Source organism: Rhipicephalus sanguineus, chromosome 8 (assembly GCF_013339695.2).
Source record: "Rhipicephalus sanguineus isolate Rsan-2018 chromosome 8, BIME_Rsan_1.4, whole genome shotgun sequence".
Classification (NCBI taxonomy): domain Eukaryota; kingdom Metazoa; phylum Arthropoda; class Arachnida; order Ixodida; family Ixodidae; genus Rhipicephalus; species Rhipicephalus sanguineus.
In genome coordinates this window covers 56,350,817-56,372,054 of record NC_051183.1, presented here as the reverse complement: position 1 = coordinate 56,372,054, position 21,238 = coordinate 56,350,817, and the positions used below count along the sequence as shown (strand labels likewise).

General features: G+C 43.3%; 1 protein-coding gene across 2 annotated transcripts in view; it reads left to right on the top strand.

Annotated features, from left to right (window-relative positions):
- Positions 1-21,203, top strand: part of LOC119401954 (uncharacterized) — a 49,167-nt gene extending 27,964 nt beyond the window's left edge. Inside the window, exons 2-5 of one of the 2 annotated variants that reach the window (XM_037668984.2) lie at positions 3,435-3,597; positions 8,951-9,334; positions 13,933-14,016; positions 17,412-21,203. In XM_037668984.2, coding sequence (XP_037524912.1) covers positions 3,435-3,597; positions 8,951-9,334; positions 13,933-14,016; positions 17,412-17,873 — 1,093 coding nt within the window. In that variant the 3' untranslated portion in view covers positions 17,874-21,203. The remainder of the gene's footprint in view (positions 1-3,434; positions 3,598-8,950; positions 9,335-13,932; positions 14,017-17,411) is intronic. The other variant, XM_037668985.2, reaches the window with a different exon arrangement.
- Positions 21,204-21,238: the final 35 nt, after the last annotated feature.

Below are 21,238 nucleotides of genomic sequence, written 5' to 3'. Positions count from 1 at the left end.
ATACGGTTACCAGCCTTTCATGTTTGCCAAGGTTGCTGCAGTGGTATATACTACTCACGCGTAATGAATTTAGCCAAATTGAAACTTCATCGCACTTGGTCTTTAACTGTGCAGCATAATGTATCATACCATGATCAGTTTTCTTTGCGCAGAACTACCTAACATACTGGGCAAGGCGAGAAAAGAAATACACAGAATATCAGCACAAACTAGCAATTATTTAGTGCAGTGATGAAGATGGAATATGTGTCTATGTATACGTTCCATGTCCGTCATTCATTAAAGGGACACTAAAGGCAAATAACAGTTTATGTCAGAGTGAAAGCTCAATGTATGAGAACGTCTAAAACGGCAGTATTATCAACAGCAGTGCCCTACTTACCGAGAAATTAAGCTAAATGTATCACACGATGAGCGCCACGAGTGGAACATTTTGGAAGTGATCCCGATGACGTGGGAGAGTCTGAATAGAATTAATCACTAGTAATCGAACTAGCTGCAATAAAAAAAGAACCTTCCATGCATCAAGAGATGTAATAAAATGCTGCTTGTTCGTTTCTGTTTGATTCATGGAAAAAACAACCTCTTTGGCGTTGCCGTGGGGAACGGCGCACATGGTTCAAAGGTTCCGCTTTCGCCGAACTGCGCTTCGCCTGGCGCCCTGCTTCACTCACGCAGTTGCGTCTCAGTGGTAGTTTCGGTATTGCCTACTGCCACGTGTGTTCTGCGCACTTGTGAAAGTCGCTCTGACAGAAAGTTCTACAACGTGCTGCATGCATGCGATGTTGCCGGATGCTCGAATGGTGCACGCTGCCAGTGCAAGCCACCGTGCAGTAAAGGCAGGCAATGTTGGGCACGGAAACAGTGACGTGAGAAAGACCGCTTTCAGGCAGGTGATTTGAAGTGCGCTAACGCGATGTGGACCACTAAAACGTGATTTTATTTCAAAATAAGCACTTCCTTGGAACAAAAGTAGCACTACGGGGTTTCTAGACCACTATTTTCAACAATCAGCGTCGACTTAAAGGGACACTAAAGGCAAATAAGTCAACGTTTCCTTTTAATGTCCCTTTAATATTTGTCTTTGGTGTCCCTTTAAGCAATTGCCAGTTTGGGTGCGCCGCAGTGATGCACCGGTTACGGTGCTCAGCTACTGACCTGAAGGCCACAGGTCCAGTGCCTGCCGCAGTGGTCGCATTTCGATGGAGGGGAAATGCTAGAGGCCCATGTACTGTGCAATGTCGGTGCACGTTAAAAAATACCAGATGGTCAAAATTTCCGAAGCCCTCCACTACAGTGTGCCTTGGAATCATATCATCGTTTTGGCACTTGAAACCCCATATATTATTATTATATTTTTTTTAATTGCTAGTTTGTGCTGATGTTCTGTGTGCGTCTTTTCTCGCCGTGTCCAGTACATTTTGTGCAAGGAAAAGTTGATCATGTTTAACCAACTAGCCCATTGTCAGGCTTTCATGTGGTACCACTTGCAGCCAACATTTTGCAGCGCTTTGTTTAAAAATATATATATTTAAAATTAGGATGCCGCAGCCTAGTAGGAGGAGAGAGGGTATTCTGAAACATTTTTCCGAAGCATATGCACAAGTGACACCAATAATTTTATGATGACAGATAAGGTTGTTATGCACGTGTCCGCAGCTGCATTATTTGTAACTTTTCTGAGCAATTTACTTTCTTGGGCAAGACCTCCTCCATGCTTGATGCCTCGGAGGCCCTTACTTACGGTTGCCTATCGCTGCAAATGTGCTGTTTTGTTACTGCGCTCAATTTTCTAGCTGCCCTAACCTTCATATCGCTGCAAAAACAAGCTTTGCGGGCTGAAGATTATTGTGACTATGATTGAAGTGACTTGAACAGAATGAACGGCAGCTGGTATTTTTGTTCTTCTTGCCGTGTCATGCACCTGCGTGCCGGCGACGTCATCGTGCTCGTGTTTACAAACACGAATGACGTCTTCGATGATAAATCACGAGTCCACAGATTTATATTCCTTAAAAGTAAGATTTTGTGGAAAAACATTCGAAAAAGCTACATTTGCCCAGATGTTCTTTTTAGATGGTTGAACCGAGTCCTTCCTTGTCTGGAACCGAAATGAAACGTTGCTAATGTTGGCACTTAGCGAAGTACTTAGCCTCGGTAAGTAATTAGATACCAAGAGATGGGAAATGTGACCGAGGGTGGCCAATGGTTAGGTTAGGTGACTAAGTTAAGCGATTTAGAGGCCTAAAATGGAATTGGCTCGTTTAGGACATTGTATACTGGATATAATTGGGAGAGGCCTTTGTTTTGCAGTGGACATAAAATAAGCTGACGATAATGACGAATTCATTAGAGTTTGCTTTGTAGGCCTAGCCGTATCAAAAGTAGCAGAGAAAACATTTGGTGCCTACTTTTGTTTGGGTTAAGATGGAAATTTCTGTGGAGTTATGAATATCATTAAAAATCAGCACAGGATCATACGTATGTCAAAACAGCAGACGGGGAACTCGACTAACGGGCTAGTGAGTAGGCATTCAGATTATTTATATCATAATGTAGTATGAACAGGGTGCAGTAGAAGTTGAGGGCAGCATTACAAGTACCGCAGGAATAGTCTTTACATCCTTATTTTTTCTGCGCTGTGGTGATGCACATGCTATGGCTTAACTGTATATGATTGAAAGTTGTATTGCATTTCTAATGTACTTTTCTAAAGTATGTGCAGTAGGCTTGTTGTGATTCTGGCTTGGATAAACTAAAAGCTACATTTAATCCATACTCGTGCCACATATGGGCAAGGTCTGTTGCCTCTAAGAGTTTTAGCACCCTAGCTTTCCTGGTGACATTATATTGGCAGTTATTGCTACATGCAAATTAATTATAATATAAACATTATTATTGCAGTATAGCTGCAGTGAATACAGTGAGTTTGTTGCCAGTTGCAATACCACCAGAAATATGACCTTTAAGAAGAAATAAAAAGAGCTTCTACCAAAATAATGTCAGGCATACTTTGTGTGGACTTCCTTAAGATTTTCTATTAAGTGCAGTCGTAACTGCTCATTTAGTAGTGACAGTATGCTTGCAATGCGCTTTTTTGAACACGGACGTTACAGGCGGATCAAGTGATGATTTCCATTGATGTGAGCTTGTTATTTCACCTTGGCACAGCAGCACAGCCAAATAAAGTTAAAGGACATTTATTAAAAAAAAATAACTCATTCTCATGTAGTTAGAATGCTCCCATGTTTGATATTTCAGGCTGTTGGGAGCATTGGTTGTTGCCAATCATGTAGTTTGAGTGCTGCTTGTTTCTTTGTTTGTACAGTATCGAAAGACGAATAACAATATGAAAGGATGAACAGTAGGACTGCGAAAGAACATTGAATGTGCCTGAGGTTCATGAGTTGTTTTCTCTTGGTGACTCGTTACAGGGACACAAGGCAGCTGTGTGACGCGCATATCTACCTGCGCTACCGGTCATCGTCGCGCAAACTCGCCATCATCTCCTCATCATTCGTGCACAATCATCAAAGCCAGGCTGGCAATGGCTGTTTCCATCGCAAGCAGTCCGTCACTGAGCGCATTGGCAAGCCTGTGAGTCTCTCTGTCTATATTGTTTTTGAAATGTTTAGCGATTTTACAGCAAAGCTGTGTATGGCTAGAAGGTGAAAATATGTGGCAGTTCGCGAGTCCGTGAGTGTGCAGAAACTATTCCGAAGAAGCAGTGCTAGCATACACTACATCAAAGGGTCTCTGTGCTTGCGCTAGCTTCTCTTCAGGTTTTTTAGCACGTATAGCTAGGTATGATATCCACCACAACATGAATTGCTACCCATAAAATCGTTTGGGTGTTTTTAATATCCTTCAAGGTAATGTCACCACACGCAAAGTTTGAAGCACGCGTCTCTTAAATGTTGTGATGGAGAAATGAAAAGCTACAACAGAAGACACTCCCATAAATCTCAGCTCGTGATAAACACCGGGGCCTCACGTTTCAGCTTTGCTGATTAACCATCTGTACAGAGTACTTGGGCGATGATTTCTTTTTAGAGTGAATCAAATACGAATCGATTAGCACCAGAATCTAATCCAGTCCAATATGGCATACTTTGTTAGTATTGAACAGACTTTTTCAAGGTTCACGTAAAATTATGTTCATGTACCAGTTATTGTAATTCTGGTATTGATGCCACAATAGAGCATTGGGAGCAAACGTGCAAATCCGTCGCATGTGCAGAATTAATTGGATAATGCAAATAATCATTGTGCAAGCTGCAAAGCATGCTTCTTAAAGCAATGTAGTCTACTAAGCTACGTAAGTTATGTTTCATGTCTATACTATGACCATGGGGATGAACGTTATCATGGTTGCGCACCACTTTTGTGTTCATGTGAGTGCAGTTGACATTTCGAAGCATTTGTGAACGATCTGAAAACCATTAATGTTTGCAAATAGTGGCTATTCATTTTGAAGGTTGGATAAAATAGGACACTATCTGATTTGATATTAAAAATTTTTGAGCATTCACACACCCCTTCTCTCTTGCCTATAATTAAGGGCAGTGGTGACATGGTGGTGTTGTCAACCAGTCTGCGCAGTGTAGCATACTGAATGCTTTACACACCCTGTCAGTTACTATATGTCTTTGAGTGTGGTTCCGATTTCTGTGATGCTTTTCTTTTTTATCATGGAAATAACATTTACAAAACTTTCGGTTCGCTCTTGATTGTCTCATGACTGTGGCTGCACTATGCACCGCATTTTAAGTGTATCCCTGTACTAGTTATGATAGCATGTACGCTAAAAAAATATGTCGACATTATAATGGCGGCACAAATTGCGGTTAGTAGCGCAATTTGCTCAAGTTGCAAGCAGCAAGGTTGTTTGACTCCATGTTGTGAATGTTTTGAACATGTTCAAAGCCTTGTAAGAAAACCAATCCAGAATTCAACCTTCCAGTATCCTGAGTATTCATGTTAAAAAAAACAAAACAAAAGCATTTGCGCTTGCCGTTAAACGTTAGGTAGACATTGATAAAATATAATTAGAGATGCCTTCCTGGCTAACTTGAATAGTACTTGGTGCTCGTATTTTATTTACTACGAGTGCTTCCTTTAATACTAATAACCCTATACTGTAATCACATTTGTACACATTTGCTCATTGCTCACAAAATGCTGTCGTTTGGGCAATCAAGTTGATTGAACAAGGCAGTGAGACTTTTAGTGTGGCACACATAAAAAGAAGTGCACAGCAATGACATGGCAAATATTGCCAGTAGGTGGCCTCATAAGCACTGTTGATAGGTAGTAGCTGTGATTTTTATCTGCGAACGATTAGAATTGCCATGAGTCATAGATGTAAACACGAGGAACACAGCAGCTGTTAGCATGCACTTTCATGTGGTTTGAGAATGGTTGCCATTGGAGCAGCGTCTGCTGATCGCATAAATTGCAGGATATCGCTGTGACGTAAATTTTTTGAGGAAAAGATTGGTCGTTAACAGAGAGCACATGGCAGCTGCTGGCATGTGTTTTCACTTTTTTTTTTTTTTTGAAAAGTAACTACCATAACTACAGATGGCACCGCTGGTTATGTAAATTTGCAGAATACGATTTTAGGCTGTGGTCCACTGTTTGTTTCACACACACAGTCTGATCAGAACTATTGAAAACATTCCAGAATGTTGCGGTACATTCAGGTTCGGCTTGTGCCAAGCGATAACATTCGTATAAGTTCAGTTTTATTCAGTGAAACTTCCTTGAAATAAATAACGCCAGTATTTGGCTCAATGGACTTCTTTTTCCCCTAATTTACAAGTATGTAAGTCCGCATTGCATGGCCACCCTTATAAAAGTGGCCCACCATTCAGAAAGGGGCAAAATTGAAACTGCTAGTTTGGCATTTTGTCGGTCTGCTTGCTATTCATTCATTCATTCATTCATTCATTCAGCAAAATATTGTGATAAAGAGGGCATTATTTTAGCAGAATACAATGCAGCAACACAGCTCACGTGAATAAAGCATAAAAAAAGAAGGAAATTAATGAATTCCGGATAATTTTATTTATGTCAGTAAAATGGTGAGAATTACAGAAGATGCATATACGCAAAGAGTTCCCATGACAGTTCATCGCAAAGAAATAGAATAAAAATCGACATATAACTGCCATATACCTAAACATAAGTAAAACATAAGTAAAGCGACATGAAGGAAAAATGAGAAAAGGTCTACGACTTATTGGAGCCCTCTAATAATATTTAACTCTACAGTCAACCAGAGGGCATTTTCTTTCTAAAGGGTGCGCTACGATGGCGTAGTACACATGTACAATACATGAACAAAAACAATATGTGACTGCATCGAAAAAAATATATATATATATGTTACTTCTATAAACGTAAGCACGAGTGCAGCACAGTATTAGAAGAAATTTATAAAGGGCATAGCTTATTGAAGCCTTCGAATAATGATGTTAAAATGGCATATGTGTTTACTCTACATTTTTTAGAGAAAACACTTTAAATGGCATAAAGAAGTGCCGTTAGGAACAGCGACGTCACTTAGCAAGCTATTCCTGTCTTAGTACACGGGAAGTAAGATGATTTGAAGAGTGAAAGGCGGCAATAAAATTTTTAAGATTTCTTGCTGTGGTCTGTCCTTAAGTAGCTGGCTGATTTTGAGTAAGCATTTTCATACATGTCTTGTCTTACATGTGGCTTAAACTGAAAGCCTGAGGAAGCTGCGACGAGTGTACGCGAAGCATTACACAATAAGTCATTCATTTAATACAGCTTAATTGCGGGAACTGTGTCTACATCCTTCATCTTAAAAAAAAAAAAAAGTCGTGAACTGCACGTTACGTAGTGAGTGCAAAAGGCCACTTCCATTAACGTTGAGGCATCAACCATTAGCCCTTAGCTAGCTTTGCTATTATAGCCATGATCTCTAAGCCACAGTTTGTCAGCAGAATAAGCAGAAAGTCATGCACACTCACTCGCCTGTACTTTAACATGATAGCATTAAAGAGCTCGTTTCGCTGAAATTCTGGTGTTGGTGTCAGCATCGTTGGTTGTGAGTGGAAAATCTGCGTTGTCCGTCAGCGAAAAATCGGGAAAAATGCAAATAAAATAAATAATAAAAATCTTCGTTTCGAGTGAGAATTGAACTTAGGCCTTCTACGTGGCAAGCAGATGCTCTACCACAGAGACACGCCATTGCTTGAAACTGCTTCGGGAAAAAAGACACTATATGAATGTCGTGTAGTGTGGGAGGAGCATAGATTGGCAAAAAACGTGGAGCTCACTCAGACTCCCTATAGAAATATATTTTGCCCTTAGGGCTCACTCGGACTCAGACTTACCAAAAATTTTCTTCAACAGGACTCGCTCGAACTCAGATTCACTAAAATTTGTCTACCAAGCTCACTCGGCTTAAACTCACCAGAATATTACTCACCTGGACTCGCTCACACTCAGACTCACAGCTTTATCTGAGTCTGAGTAAGTCAGCTCATGAGTGAGTTTGCCGACCTATGGGGAGGAGTCTCCTAAACGCATGTAATGTTGCATGGCAGAAGTGTAGAATCATGCCAAGCGTCAAAACATGTGAATTGCGCAACGAGTGGGTGTTTCAAAGGCCCACCTATTACAAAGCGCTCTGACATATATAATCATCATCATCAGCAAAAGCATAAACAGAGTGAGTAGCTGCGTAGGTTTGTGTGTTGCCTTACGGACATGTAGTGGGCTTTTCGCTGATTCGCAGAAGGATGAGTTGTGGCGTAGCAGGCACTTCGCAATTTTACTTGCAGTAGAAATTCTAGGATAGCTTGAAATGGCCAATGTTACGTGCACAGTCGTTCGTTTCCTTACGGCACGGTTGAGGCATGCACCGAGAACCGAAGCCAGGCTGGCAATTGAGAAAGCGAAATGAACAGGGTTCATTAAGCTATCGCGTTCTACTATTGAAGGTGAAGCTGAAGCGTCCTCCAAGTTTTTTTGCAGGCTGTGTACTCTCTCACGCTCATGTGTGCTAGCACTTATTGGCGCTCATTAACACACATCTTAGCGATCGTTCGCACTCACCAGCACTCGTTCACGTGGATACTAACGTCCACACACACTCGACGACAATCACTCGTGTTCATGCTCACATGCACTCAAATGCGCCATGTCCGACTTGACCGCACTCGCGTCATCCTGGTGCTCACTCCTTGTCACACTCATGATCACTAAAACGCACTGGCAGTATCTCTTGTTCATAATAATGTATCCTCAAGCCTTTCGCTTTGCTCACTAACATCTTGTCTTAGTGAGTCATACTCACTAATGCTCCGTGTCACACCTGTGAAATAAGCGCTGAGCAAGTATGAATCTGTGTTCTCATGGTCTGTGCACCAACCTGCGGTAGCACCCGGCATTCATAGTTTCTGCCATTTCCTTTGCCCATCTTGCAGTATGTCACACGTGATAGCAATAGTTACACTGGTAATGATGACACTGTATTCATTTTCTGAAGAAAAACAGCGCACAGAAAAAATATAGACTAGAAGGAAAAGGAAGACATAAAGCGCTGCACCCACAACTGAAAGTTAATTGGAAGGAAACGTGAACTTATGAGCATAAACCACACATGTCAAGTGAGGTGAACTTCAGGTGTTAGCCAACCCTCAGTGATGTCGCACAGAAAAGACTTTTCTTTTATAGATGAACGTATGATTTGACATTTTTTTTCTGAAGTTGACCTTACTCGACACGTGCGGTTTGTGCTTAATAAGTTCATGTCACCTTCCAATAAACTCAGTTGTGAGTGCAGCGCTGTGTGTCTGCCCCCTCTTTGTTTTTTGTGTGCTGTTTCTTTTTTTTTCAGAAAATTATTCCGCAACAACTAGCTTAGCTTGCCATTTCGTTGCAATGACAGCTTATTGTTCTCAAATCTCCGCAGCGGGACGGGCGGCGCAAGTTCGTCCGTGCGGGCGACCGCATGGGCAAGCTCACGCGCCCCATCCTGCCCGCACCAGCCTTCGAGCATCTTGTCAAGGGCTCCAACGAACTCACCATCATTCCGTTGGGCGCCGGCGGTCTTGGGGGCCACCCCGACCTGCCGCCACCCCTCATGCTGCACAATCACCACGCGGAGGACCATGCCATGTGCCCCCAGGCCCACCCTGCGTTGATGTCGCCTGCGCAGCTGCTGCTCCCGCCGGGGCTCCGCTCGCCCGACAACAACCTCTTGCTGTTTCCCCGGGGACCGATGAAGATGGATGTGCCAGTCATGGACGGCTTCTGCCGCGACGTCAAGCGTCTCCGCGAAGATGCCGTCGGCATGGTGAGCTCTCTCTCGAGTTACGGAGGTCTCTTGGGAGAAGTGAACCTCGGTTGACGTGAAACAAAGGAGCGCTAAGGAGCACGGGCTTAAACAAGAGACACACAAGACAGGCACTGAACTTTCAACTGAGGTTTGTTGAAGCAACATGAGATCTTGACCCTTTTGTTATTGGGTGACTGTTTCACGAACGTGATCACCCTTGCTGGTTACTGCTATAAATTTTCATGTTGCTTCAATCAACCTCAGTTGAAGGTTGAGCACCTGTCCTGTGTGGCTCTTGTTTAAGTCTCTGTTTCTCAGTGCTCCTTTGTTCCGCATCAAGTATGGACCAACATTCCCAGACACGTCTTACTTAACCTCGGCATACTAAAGGGGTAAGCTTGTGCTGATTCGTGGCTAAACTACAGCGTGGATGAAAGGCAGTTGATAAAGGTAAAGTGATGAAGCCATTGGCTTGCAGCTTGGTCAATTTAGGAAAAAGAGAAAGAATGAAAGTAAGTGATGCTACCCTGAATTGTAGCTATTGTAGCGTGATAAGGCATGCGATCGGTGCAGTACGATTATGGGCGATATACACGTGTGTACATTTACATGTATATTGCATTATTCACGTTACATAAATGAACCTTCGTAGTGTTGTCTTTCCTTCTTACGCATGCCTTTGTTGCATCTTGTTCTTTTTGTGGGTGTTGGGTCTGAGTTGGATCCAGAGGAGTTTTCTGGTCTTGCTTGCAAGTTTTGGACCCACTCGCTGTATAATGCTATGCATTAAAAGCTTGGTGAGCTTGCATTGATTAGCAGTTGTGCTGCAGCACAAGTTAATGGCGATAGGTAATGGCAGAGTGATATGCAGCCTCTGGCTTGCGATTGGTCAGTTTTGAAAGAAAAAAGAGGAAGGAATAGAATACGGATGTAGTCGTGAGTTACCAGGCACCTAACCAGAATGCATCTTGATGAATGATGACGGTCAGGATGACTTTGCATGAAAGGCAGCCATTCGGGGGAACAGAAGGATGTGTTGCTGCAAAAATCGCTGTGCCTTACTACACACTGTTTTTTATGACCCAAAAACGTATTTTTGAATTTAATCAAAGCAAAAAAGACCTATGATCTACATAGATCTACAGAAATGTTTCCACGAACATTATAAAGAATGGTGTGTCGCTTCATTATCACCAAACTGTGGTCATGTTGTTCCTTTCAGGTATTATTTAATTCCCATATTTTCTAGCATGTAAGCTGCACAATACAGAAAATTTGGTGTCAAACTTGGGGTGGGGCATATATGCGAATTTTTGTGTGCAAGGTGGCTTTATGCAATGCTAAACGGCAATGCAGAGAAGGTTGCTTCATGAGTGTACATGGTGGTAGTTTTTAAAAAAATTTCCATTGGTTGTAGTTGGTGTTCCAGATTATTTATTTGCAAAGGTAGATTATAAGCAAGAAAATACAGTATATGACACTTGGTCTAACTCACATTTTTTTCTCGCATTCATGTTTTATTCTGCTGTTTAGCGAAGTCAATTGTTTTTGCAGTGATTTATTTCTACTCGGGGCAATTTTTTGGTTAGTTTGTTTTTAACTCTTCTGTACGACACGTTTTAATTTGCTATTGCGCCATTCTCTTGTTTCCTTTTCGGTTGTCAGCCTCCAAACTAGAATAAACTTGTCTAATTTCTATTTAATAAGCATTCTTTTCTAAATTTATTGGTAGTCCAAGGTATAATTAACCTTCATTTTATGTGGCTTTCATGATCACTCTAGGGTTCTTATGTTGCGTGCTCTGTCATTCAACTTCTACAGCTAATGTAATCCGAGCATTGTCAAATAGCGGGCACACGCCGGTTGCCATGCGATTGGCCACCTCGGTGTGCACCGTATTGTAACGTGATAGCGTGAAAGAGCTTGTTTCGCAAAAATTCCGTCGTCGGCGTCGTTGGTTGTGAGCTAAAAATCAGCGTTGTCCGTGAGCGAAAAATTGAGAAAGATGCAAATAAAATAAACAATAAAAATCTTCAGTTCGAGTGAGAATCGAACCCAGGCCTTCTGCATGGCAAGCATGAGTTTGACCACAGAGCCGAGCCATTGCTTGAAACTGCTTCGGAAAAAAAAACACTATATGAATGTCATGGTAATGGGAGGAGTCTTCTTAGCGCATGTAATGTTGCGTGGCAGAAGCGTAGAATTGCGCCAGGCATCAAAACATGCGGATTGCGCAAGGAGTGGGTGTTTTAAAGGCCCACGCATTACAAAGCCCTCAGACATATTTAATCATAATCATCAGCAAAAGCATCAACAAAGTGAGCAGCTGTGTAGGTTCGTCTGTTGCCTTGCGGACGTGAAGTCGGCCCTTTGCCGATTCGCAAAAGGAAGGATTATGGCATAGTGGGCACTCTGCAACTGTACTTGCAGTAGGCATTCTCAGATAATTTGAAACTGCCAATGTTACGCGCACAGACGTTCATTTCCTTGCGGCACGCTTGAGGCATGCACCGAAAACCAAAGCCGGGCTACTAATTACACTATCGCGTTCTAGTCTTGAAGGCAAAGCTCAAGCGTCCTCCAAGTTTTTGGAAAGGAAATAATTTTGTCTTTATGCCTTTTAGGCTTAATATCTAAAGGGGTCCTGTAATTTTTTAGAAAGATGCATGACATTTCTGTTGTTCAAAGGCAGTTTTTTTTAATATGTTTTCCAAGAAATGTTTTTGATTGCACTTGATGACTGCAACGACTTCTCCCTTTGGGCGAATTGCACCGAACACTCGTGGTCCAAGGTACCGACATGCATGAAACCCCTTCAGCTTCCGAGATTGGTTCGTGATGCCATCTAGTCTCGAAGGCCATGTTTTTGGACATTGTCGTTTTCTGCCGGGTGGCGCCACCACACTGTCACTCAGGTGTCAAATTATCCTTTTAGAGTTACCTTGTAGCGAGTATGACCATAGAAATATGTATCCTTTCATAAGTAATTATTGTGAAAAGAGGTCACATTTTACAATGTTGAAGGAAGTTGCTGGCGGTTTTTGTCTTTTTGAAAGTAAAAAAAACAAGTGTCTCTGCTGCATGCATGGCAATAATATTTGACTCGAGCATTCATGATAGTGTCATCAAATAAGTGAGCAGGCTCTTTCTATGCATAAAAAATTTTGCATGGCCCCTTTAAATTGAATATAATTGCCACATCGTCAGGGGATGATGATCTTCGCTTCACACATAGTTTCCCAAGGCGTTCCTACCAGATTCTTTTAATTATCGTTTCATACATACCAAGACTTTCGGATTTTTAGTCAGCATTATGAATTTAGTTTCGTTTTACGATTTTACGATTGCTACGTTATGCTTTAAGGAAAATAAATTCAATTTTAGTTTGTTGGGTCACCTCGGCTGGTACATTACTGAAATGGAAGAAAGGAGTGCTAAAAACAATGCAGTCACATTCATTTTTATTCTCCTGTAATGGTCGTCTGATTCTTAGCGCTGTTTTCTCCATGTTCAGTCAATTCTGTTCGCAAATAAGTTTTGCTTGTCAGTCCCTTGAATCTATACGACATTTATAAGTGGCATTGCCCTATAAGATTCATATCCTTCTGGTGAAGAAAAGATACAAGGTACAGCCAAGGTCTTGAAAAAGCGTAAGTGAGAGCACCAATGTCACTGAGAAAGTCATTGTGTTTTAAAGCTGATGCCATAAGTGTCATATAACCCTTAATGCATAGCATATATATTCCTGAAAAGGCTCAGCGTGAGCTTTAAAAAATTGGCTCCACTGCACTGCGTGAAGATGGGTGTTCAACGAAGCCGTGGTATCACTTGATATGATAGACCAATGTGACGTAGCCTTGGCAATGGACTACACGAAATGATTGACTGCAAGACCTTTAAATTCACTGTACTATCGGGTTCATGCTGCTCTCTGAAGTTGTAAGTATGCGTGCCATTCTTATAATGCTATCGCAGCACAAATGAAATCTTATTGCTAGTTGGATTCAAGCCACTTCAATAAAGATAGCCACTTTTCACTTCAATTCACGGAATCGTTTTCTGTTGATGTCTACAGATGCGAAGAAATCCCGCAATCCAACTAATTTTCAGCTACGCTCTAAGAAATTTGCACCATATTTCTGTAAGAAGAACAGTTGTGGTGTCCAGAGCATTTAATGGGGTGAAGAGGCATAGTACTAATGTGAAATTTTATTACATGTTTGTTTTAAGAGCTTATAATTAACTGTAGACAATGCTGGTGTTGTGTTAGGCCTTCTTAGCACATTACTGGAGATTTCTTGCCCCAGTTATAGCTTGGGAAAATTTTTTTTAATGCTGATGCAAGAAATTTACTCTTCAAGCCCCAGTTTACATGTCATAGGATGCCTCTCATTAAAAAATTCGGCTATTCAATCTCCCCATCGCCATCTACCCCAAGATATCATGTTCACGGGATTTTAATAAACTTTGAAAAGCTCACAAATTGGCAGATATGCAGGAGAAAATTTATGCTACTATTCTGTGTCTAAATGTTAGCCCTAAGATGCCTCTTCTTTCTGTTCCTTCAAAGATGTAATCGTTTTTAACACCAGCTCTGTAAATCTCTGTACACACAGGGGACACTCAAGGAGAACTTTCATGTGCAAGAGAAGTCTGGTGAAATCAGTGTGTGTTTCAGAATCCCGCCGTACGGCTACAAGGTTGGTCTGGCTTCACGTTGTAAAATTTTAGAACCCTCGTACTTGTGAAGTCAGTGATTTAAACCTCATTGGCTGGGAGTTGTACGGTCAACTTTTGTTAATGTGACCCTTGTAGCATCGATAGAATGGGTTGACTTATCTAGTGGGTCGAGTTAACTCTTACTTCCTGAGTTAATCCTGCAAAGCAAAGACGCAGTCCTGAATCACTGATTTTCCTTAGTGGTTTATGGAATAAGTGAGTTAAAACAAACTTAAGAAATCCCATGCATGGCTTAATCAGTTTTACCTGGTAGTATTGTAGTAGATGACAGTATTACGATATTGTAGCACTATCGGCGCATAGGGAACTAGACGCAAGGGCCTACTCAGATCACCATTGGTAAAAGAAATTAAGAAGATTTTCCGTGAATGACCTTGGCTATTGCATGGTAGTGTGGATGTGCTGAGCTAGTCTATGGGAGGTAAAGGTTTCAACGAGAGGCTGAAAAAATGCTGAAGCACACTGCTCATTCATTCGGCAGTATTGTCCCCGATGTAAACGCGTGCTCGCTTTTTACAGGCTTAAAGGGGCCATAACACCCAATTTTCGATCGTAATCTGCGCTATGTGCGTTAATCCTTGCGTGTTCACAAACGAGCTGGCGAAATTTTAGGACATTTAGTCAGGCACTTAATTTATAATCGAATATTTTTATAAACGCACGAGTGGCTTGAGAATTGGGCAACACTGGCGCACTCACGAGCCATGACATAAAAGCTGCTTGGTGTGCGAGAACCTGCATTCTGGCAAATGATTTTGTTTTGTCGTCAGCTGCGCGTGCAGTCGAGCTATTTAAGCTTTCTTCACTGTGGCATTAAAATTGAACGATTTCTAGCGGCTGAAATACGAGTAGAAGACGACGGCTCCACTTCACGTAGCGCATGACGTCACGCGCGCCATGGCAAAATGGCGGTTGATGGTGGTGGGCGGAGTTTATAGCCGGCGAGACTTCTAGGGCTTATTTTGCACTGACATATTCGTTTACTGTCCATTTTTCACATTATGTATAAATGCAAGAGACCCTCTACATCTATTTTTCGATGAAAACCGCAACTTGGGTGACCGTTTCATGGCCCCTTTAAAGCCGGAAACTCGCGTACTCCCAGGCAAAGTATAAATCCAACGCACGAAACATTTTATAGCAGTAAAAACATTGCATATCTCTCATTTTTGGAATAAGAAGAAGGTGAAACCAGTACACTTTACCTGCACTGAATAGAAATTTCTTTACATTACGTGCATTATCATCACTCTCAGACACAACTTTCTTGCTGCCCATATATAATCACAACATGACGTTCTCCATACAGTTGTACATAGCATGTTTAATTTTCTGCATCTAAGTTACTCCATGTTACTCAATTGGGATTATGGGCCACACCTACTAACCACTTCTCTAGTTAATCACGAGTCGCATTAAATTTTTCAGAATGTCGTGAACACGCGACATGAATTGTTGCTGCTGGCTTAACGTGTAAATAACTTAACATTTAAATGCGCTTTCATAATATGACAAAAATAGGCATGTCACCATGATATTCTCCTCTTCTCGCTGTCTACGATCACCATACTGTGACATCAGTAGCAAGCATGCTGGCCGTGCCGGTTATGACGTTAGGTTGGGGCGAATGTGGTTTTATTTTTTCATCTAATTGAACTTACCAAGGCACCTTAGGCAGATTTTTCTCTCTTTTTTTTTTTTTTTTTTAGAAAGGGAACATGTCAAGATCCAGTAGCTGCTGCAACAATTAATTCATTGCAAGCTACTTCTGCTTTTGAACATTCTTGTGGCAAGCCAAAATTGCAGTTTTTAGCGGGAGATGGCATGTTTTAGACCAATTCACTGTACACTAGGCGCCTCCAAGATGACGGACACAGGGGCTATTGTTGGAGTCGCTACTGGGTCCACCAGAGGGGTCGCGGTGGGTTTTGTGTTTGCATTAATCTGGTGAAGGTAAATTTCAGGTTTGAATTACTAAAATTAAGGCAAATAGAAGGCATGGGCATGGATTGGGACTGAATGAACCGTAGTCAAATGAACGGGATTCTGCTGTACTGTCAATTGGTTGATTGTGTTGATGTAGCCTTCGCTGCATCATGGTTGGGTTGAACTGGGCAGAGTAGGAAGGATACAGAACATTCTATTATCAGTCAAGGTAGGTGCCCTGAAGTTGTTCTGCAGCATCACTGCTTGGTGTTATGCAGTGGCCTTGACCTTCCTAACACCAAGGCATAAACAGAAGTGCAATGATGCTGCAAGGAGTTACAGAGTTGCTATCCAAGAGTTAGGTTAATTCCCAAAACCATTTCATTTTGTGAAAGCGAGAAATGGAATGGAGGATGCAAGTCATGCTTAATCAGATTTTAGTAGCAGTTAGTAGTAGTAGTAATAGCAGTAGTAACTGGTAGTGGTTTATTTGTGTAAAAGACAAAAGGGGGAAAGAATTGAAGAGCCATGAATTGAACTTGTTTGTCTGCTTATGACAAATCTTTGTAACATGCCTAAAAGCAAACTTGTGAAATAAATTTTGAAGAAAATTGAGGAGTCATGAGCATTGCAACTGTCCCACTTCACAGGGTGCTTAGTGCCTGAACTGTCCCACAGGCATTGACTCTGCAGGTACTGTGGGCTCACGTGGGTGCATGCATTTATTTGTCCAGGCATTCCTGCCACATAGTTTAGAACAGACGACAAAAGATCCACATTGTTAGGACATTAAGGCTCGTACTAAAGCAATAGTAACATGGAACTACTATTTCTTAAATGGGAATTGGTGTGGACATTCAACTTTGTCTAATTGAAAGGAATGGAATTAAGCCGCTAACCTTGTTCTTTGAAGTGGAATGGGAATTGAACTGCCATTCCCATTCCACTTCCAATCCTGGCTGGAAGACGGCCTGTAAATAATCCGCTGGTGAGCCCCCTGCTGCAGCACAGTTCCTCAGGGTTTGCATGGTACAATCATTCTGTTCAAAGTATTTTTGTTTTTGCACTTTGCCAGTGGTCCTTGTGACACTCCACCTGCATTAACACCAGTATTGGCCTTTCGTGAGCAGCATATGGTCGGAAAGTAATCTAATCAAGCTTAAGGAAGTGCTATATTCTACCAGTTCATGTGTTTGCTAAAGCAGGACAGTTGCAGTGTGTGCAAGCCCGCACCATTAACTGTCCTGCTCTGCAGCGAATTTGAAAGCTGCAGTAAACTTGGAAAGAGCTGCTGAATGCGATTCATTGAGAGGGGAGGGGTGTACGGGCTAGTGCCACAGCTTTATTACCTGCGATGTGAGAGATCTCACAAGTGCAGCTCTTCTCGCCATGAGGTCGTGACCCCGTGCTGCCTGGCGTCTCGTTTCAGGCCGACATGGGCCGCATCTTCGAGCCCGAGTGCATCCTGCAGTGCTACGAGGACGAGCACCACGGCAACAGCACAGCCAAGATGGAGGAGGAGGAAGAGGAAGAGGACGACGAGAGAGCAGACAGTGAAGAAGCCGAGTGCATGGCCACGGACCTCTCCATCCGGTCGCGTGGCAATGATGACCGGATAGAGAGCGACTTCAAGATGCCGGCGGCGGCGCCCACGGTGGCGACAACGCCCCCCGCCGAGGTGCCTGAAAACCTCTCGCTGGCGGCCATGAGGGCGGTGGCCAACGCCTCGCGTGAGTACACGGTCACCTGGAAGGAGCTGGAGCCGCTGTTCCGCTTCTGCAGCCGCTGTGGCGCTCCCGTCGAGAAGACGCGCCACTCGCTGCACAGCGTGCTCAGCGTCTCCGCTGTCTGCCAGAGGGGCCATGGGGTGTTCTGGACATCGAGGTCGTGACCGCCCATCCGGGCTCGGAGTGATCGGGGTGGTCGCCGCCGCAGAGCTCGCGGCGCCGCCCCGTATGATCTGGGAACAAGGAGGCCTCCTGCGGAGGCCATCTCGCGGAGCCCTTCTCGCGGGCTCGGGGACCTTATTCTTTCCCTTCTCTCTTTCTTCTTACTTTCACCTTGCGTTGCTGTGAGCTTTGAGCTCTTGTGTTTTCGTACTGCCTGTGAGTACGGTGACTCAGCAGATGCATGGGGCGTGGAAAGGTCGTGGAGCTGAGACGTGGGCGCCGCTCGTGTGCGTGTGAGCACTGCCAAGGCCCTGCTTGTAAACGGCAGTCCGCCGCCACTTTGTGATCCTTTTTCCTCGTCGGTTTGATGCCTGCTTTGCCGCGTGGTATTTTTTAACAAATACTGTGTGAAGTGGTGTGCTGCTGTTTTAGCGTCTGTTTTCTTTTCCCCACTTTTTTCGATATTTTTAAACATTTATCTTCCCTATTTTAGCTCACTTCCTTTTGCCCCCTCCGCATCTGTTGGGTCACCGTACAGACTGTCCCGCATTGCTCAATGTGAGGACGGGCCAGTTTGGCCGACCCGTGTGTTCAAGGCCGCGTCTTCGAGACCGGCCCAAGAAGATGGACAACCATCTATGCGTGGCATCCGTGTTTCTTTTCATGGCACCGAGAGCTGGCTCTTCGAAGAGTCCTGGACTCTTAATGTGTTTGCCACTACTGTTGTGGTCTACGGGCTATTTCAATTCAACGATGGGCCCAAGCTTGAGAAGGTCGAAGGTCATTTGGTGCGTTGGACCAAGGGAGTCAAGGCCTTTGACAGACTGAGTCGATTTTTAATATAATTTTTTTTGGTCAGGGAGTAGAAAGTGAACGTTTTATCTTCTGTGTTCGCGTGGCCCATCTGGATGGGCATTTGTGGCTAAGGTCATGTTCAAGGTCGAGGTCGGCCTATCTTTCGGAGTCAAGGTTGGTGTTCTGCTCGTGTGTCGTTGTGTGTTAAAGAAAGTGTTCGAAGTCTGTGGGCATCCCAGTGTTGTGTTTTCATGCATCTGTGAAAGTGGGCCCCTGGTGATGAGAAACTGCGTTGTGCCAATGATAGGGTAACGGTTTGGAATGTTGGCGGCGGCAGTCTTTCTGACTAGCCGTGGGCCGGGCCGTGACCTTGGAACTTTTTGCTGATCTTGCGGTTGTGTTCAAATCGTAAAACAACAAACTCGTCTTCGTCTCCGTGCTTTGAATTGGGGCACGGACCCGTGCCTCGTACTACGTCGTAAAGGTCTATTCACTGCTCACTTCTGTCCTGAGAGACATTTTTATCTCGGTCGCATCGTTTAAACATCACTCTCTCCTACCGGACTGTTCTCTTTGTTGACACCATGGTGCTGCTGTTTTAAGGCTAGTAAATCTAGCTTTCGCAAGCGCGGTCTGTCGCAGGTCCCTCGCTTGACGCAATCGCAAGAGTGAAGCTTGCTAGACGTGCTCGTGCCTGACAAGGATTTCTTAGCTAATGGAAGCAACGTGCCAGTGTACAGCTCAGTTTTAGGTTCAGAACGAAATGTGAAACCCTGAAATGTACAATCATCTGTTAGATGATTAGTAAGTTACGAGGTTGAGAAGGAGACAAAAGGATCAGGGAGGTGGTGATCGCATCTACATAACACACATTGTTGCCATAATGTTGGGACAACGTTCGCAGCAATGCAACGACAATTGGTGCTACTAGGAACCTAGCCTTACTGATGAAAGTATCGGAAAAGGATTGTAGTATGGCTTTCGAAATGGCATGTTATTCGGAACGTTAGCCTGAAATGCTGCGAATGGCTGTGAACAGTTTGGCGGGGCATTTAAAGCGGTGGCTTAAGTTTTGTTCGGACGGATAAATGGCCTTATTAAACCAGTGCCTTTTGATTTTTCTCTCGCGGCTAACTTTACCTGCTGAGACCACGTTGCCTTTCGGCTGTTCAGCCACTAACAAAGTGCCAAAAAGATTCTAGTTGTTGGTAAATGACTGGTTAGCGTTCTTGGTGATCGATTGGTGGGGTGTAATGGCCCAAGGTAATTCCGGAGGCTGTAAGAGGTGCCCGTTCTCGCTGAATCCTCGGCGAATGGCTTTGATTGCGAGCCGGTGGCATTTGTTGATTCTGAAGGGCGCACATATGCCAACGGTTATTGACTAGCGTTGCTCAAATATGCGACCAATTGGTTGATTATCTCCAACAGGATTCATCCTGAACGATGTGGCAAAACTGTGTCATTTCACAATAAGCCGGAAGTTGGAAATCGTGCTAAACTTTTCAACAAGCAACTAGATGAAAATTTAGCTAACATGTGCTGCCGCGATCAACGAGAGCTCACTTGAACGTTATGCTCTGCACTTACGTGAGAATGTGACACAGGTGAGAAGTGGGCCCACTAAAAGTGGCTGGATCACCCTTTTCATGCAGAATACAATTAAATTGATAGCTCTCCTGTGACCTAATGTTCATGCAAGAAATCTGCGCTTCATTATATGTATGGACTTTCAGGGAACGCGACAGACCGTGCTTGTGAATATTACTACATTTTACAACGCATTAACATTTGTAGCAAGGCATGTGTGTGTGCTCACGACATGTAGTTAGATTGGCAGGCTGCTTGAGCTTTCTACTTCTTTTGCTTCCCGGTAGTTGCAGGTAGCACGAATGTGCAAACGCATAATTGCAAACATAAGTGGGGTGTTCGTAAAATCATTTCACATTTGTTGTGCGTCCTTCGAATGTCGCATAATTTAGGCAGAGCATTCCAAACCTATAGCAGGGCTTTGTACAAATGCCATTGTTTTGTATTTTTTTCATTTCCCAGCTTGTGCTAGCATGTCTACATTAGGCAGCTTAGTGCATGAGTGTCATGCTTCGGGTAGCTCTTCGTTTACAAAGCATGCCGTCTTTCTTTTCATCATTTATGTTGACGACATCTTAGAGGGACCGACAACTGGCCAGAACGTGTGATTGGATCCTAGTGGAATGAAGAGACTGTGAATTATAGTGACAGACTTGAGCATGCTTCTCACGATTTGAGTCGGATGATATTTTTAAATTGTTTTTGATATGACCTAACCAATGGTGTGTCACACAGCCTAGCGGAAGAGCCTTGATGCTGTGCTGTGGGGTCGCTCTGTTTGTAGTACTTAGCCTGATGCTTTTATGCACACCATAATTAATGCTCATAATTAGACTGTGTATATTATTATTCATACCTGCTCTCTTCCATGCTGCTAACAAGGTAAAAGAAGTTGACACTGAGAAGCAGCGTTGGCTTCGCGGCAACTAGTGGAACATGTCATGCCACGGCGCATGACATGTGCGCGCATGCGCCGCGAATCGCA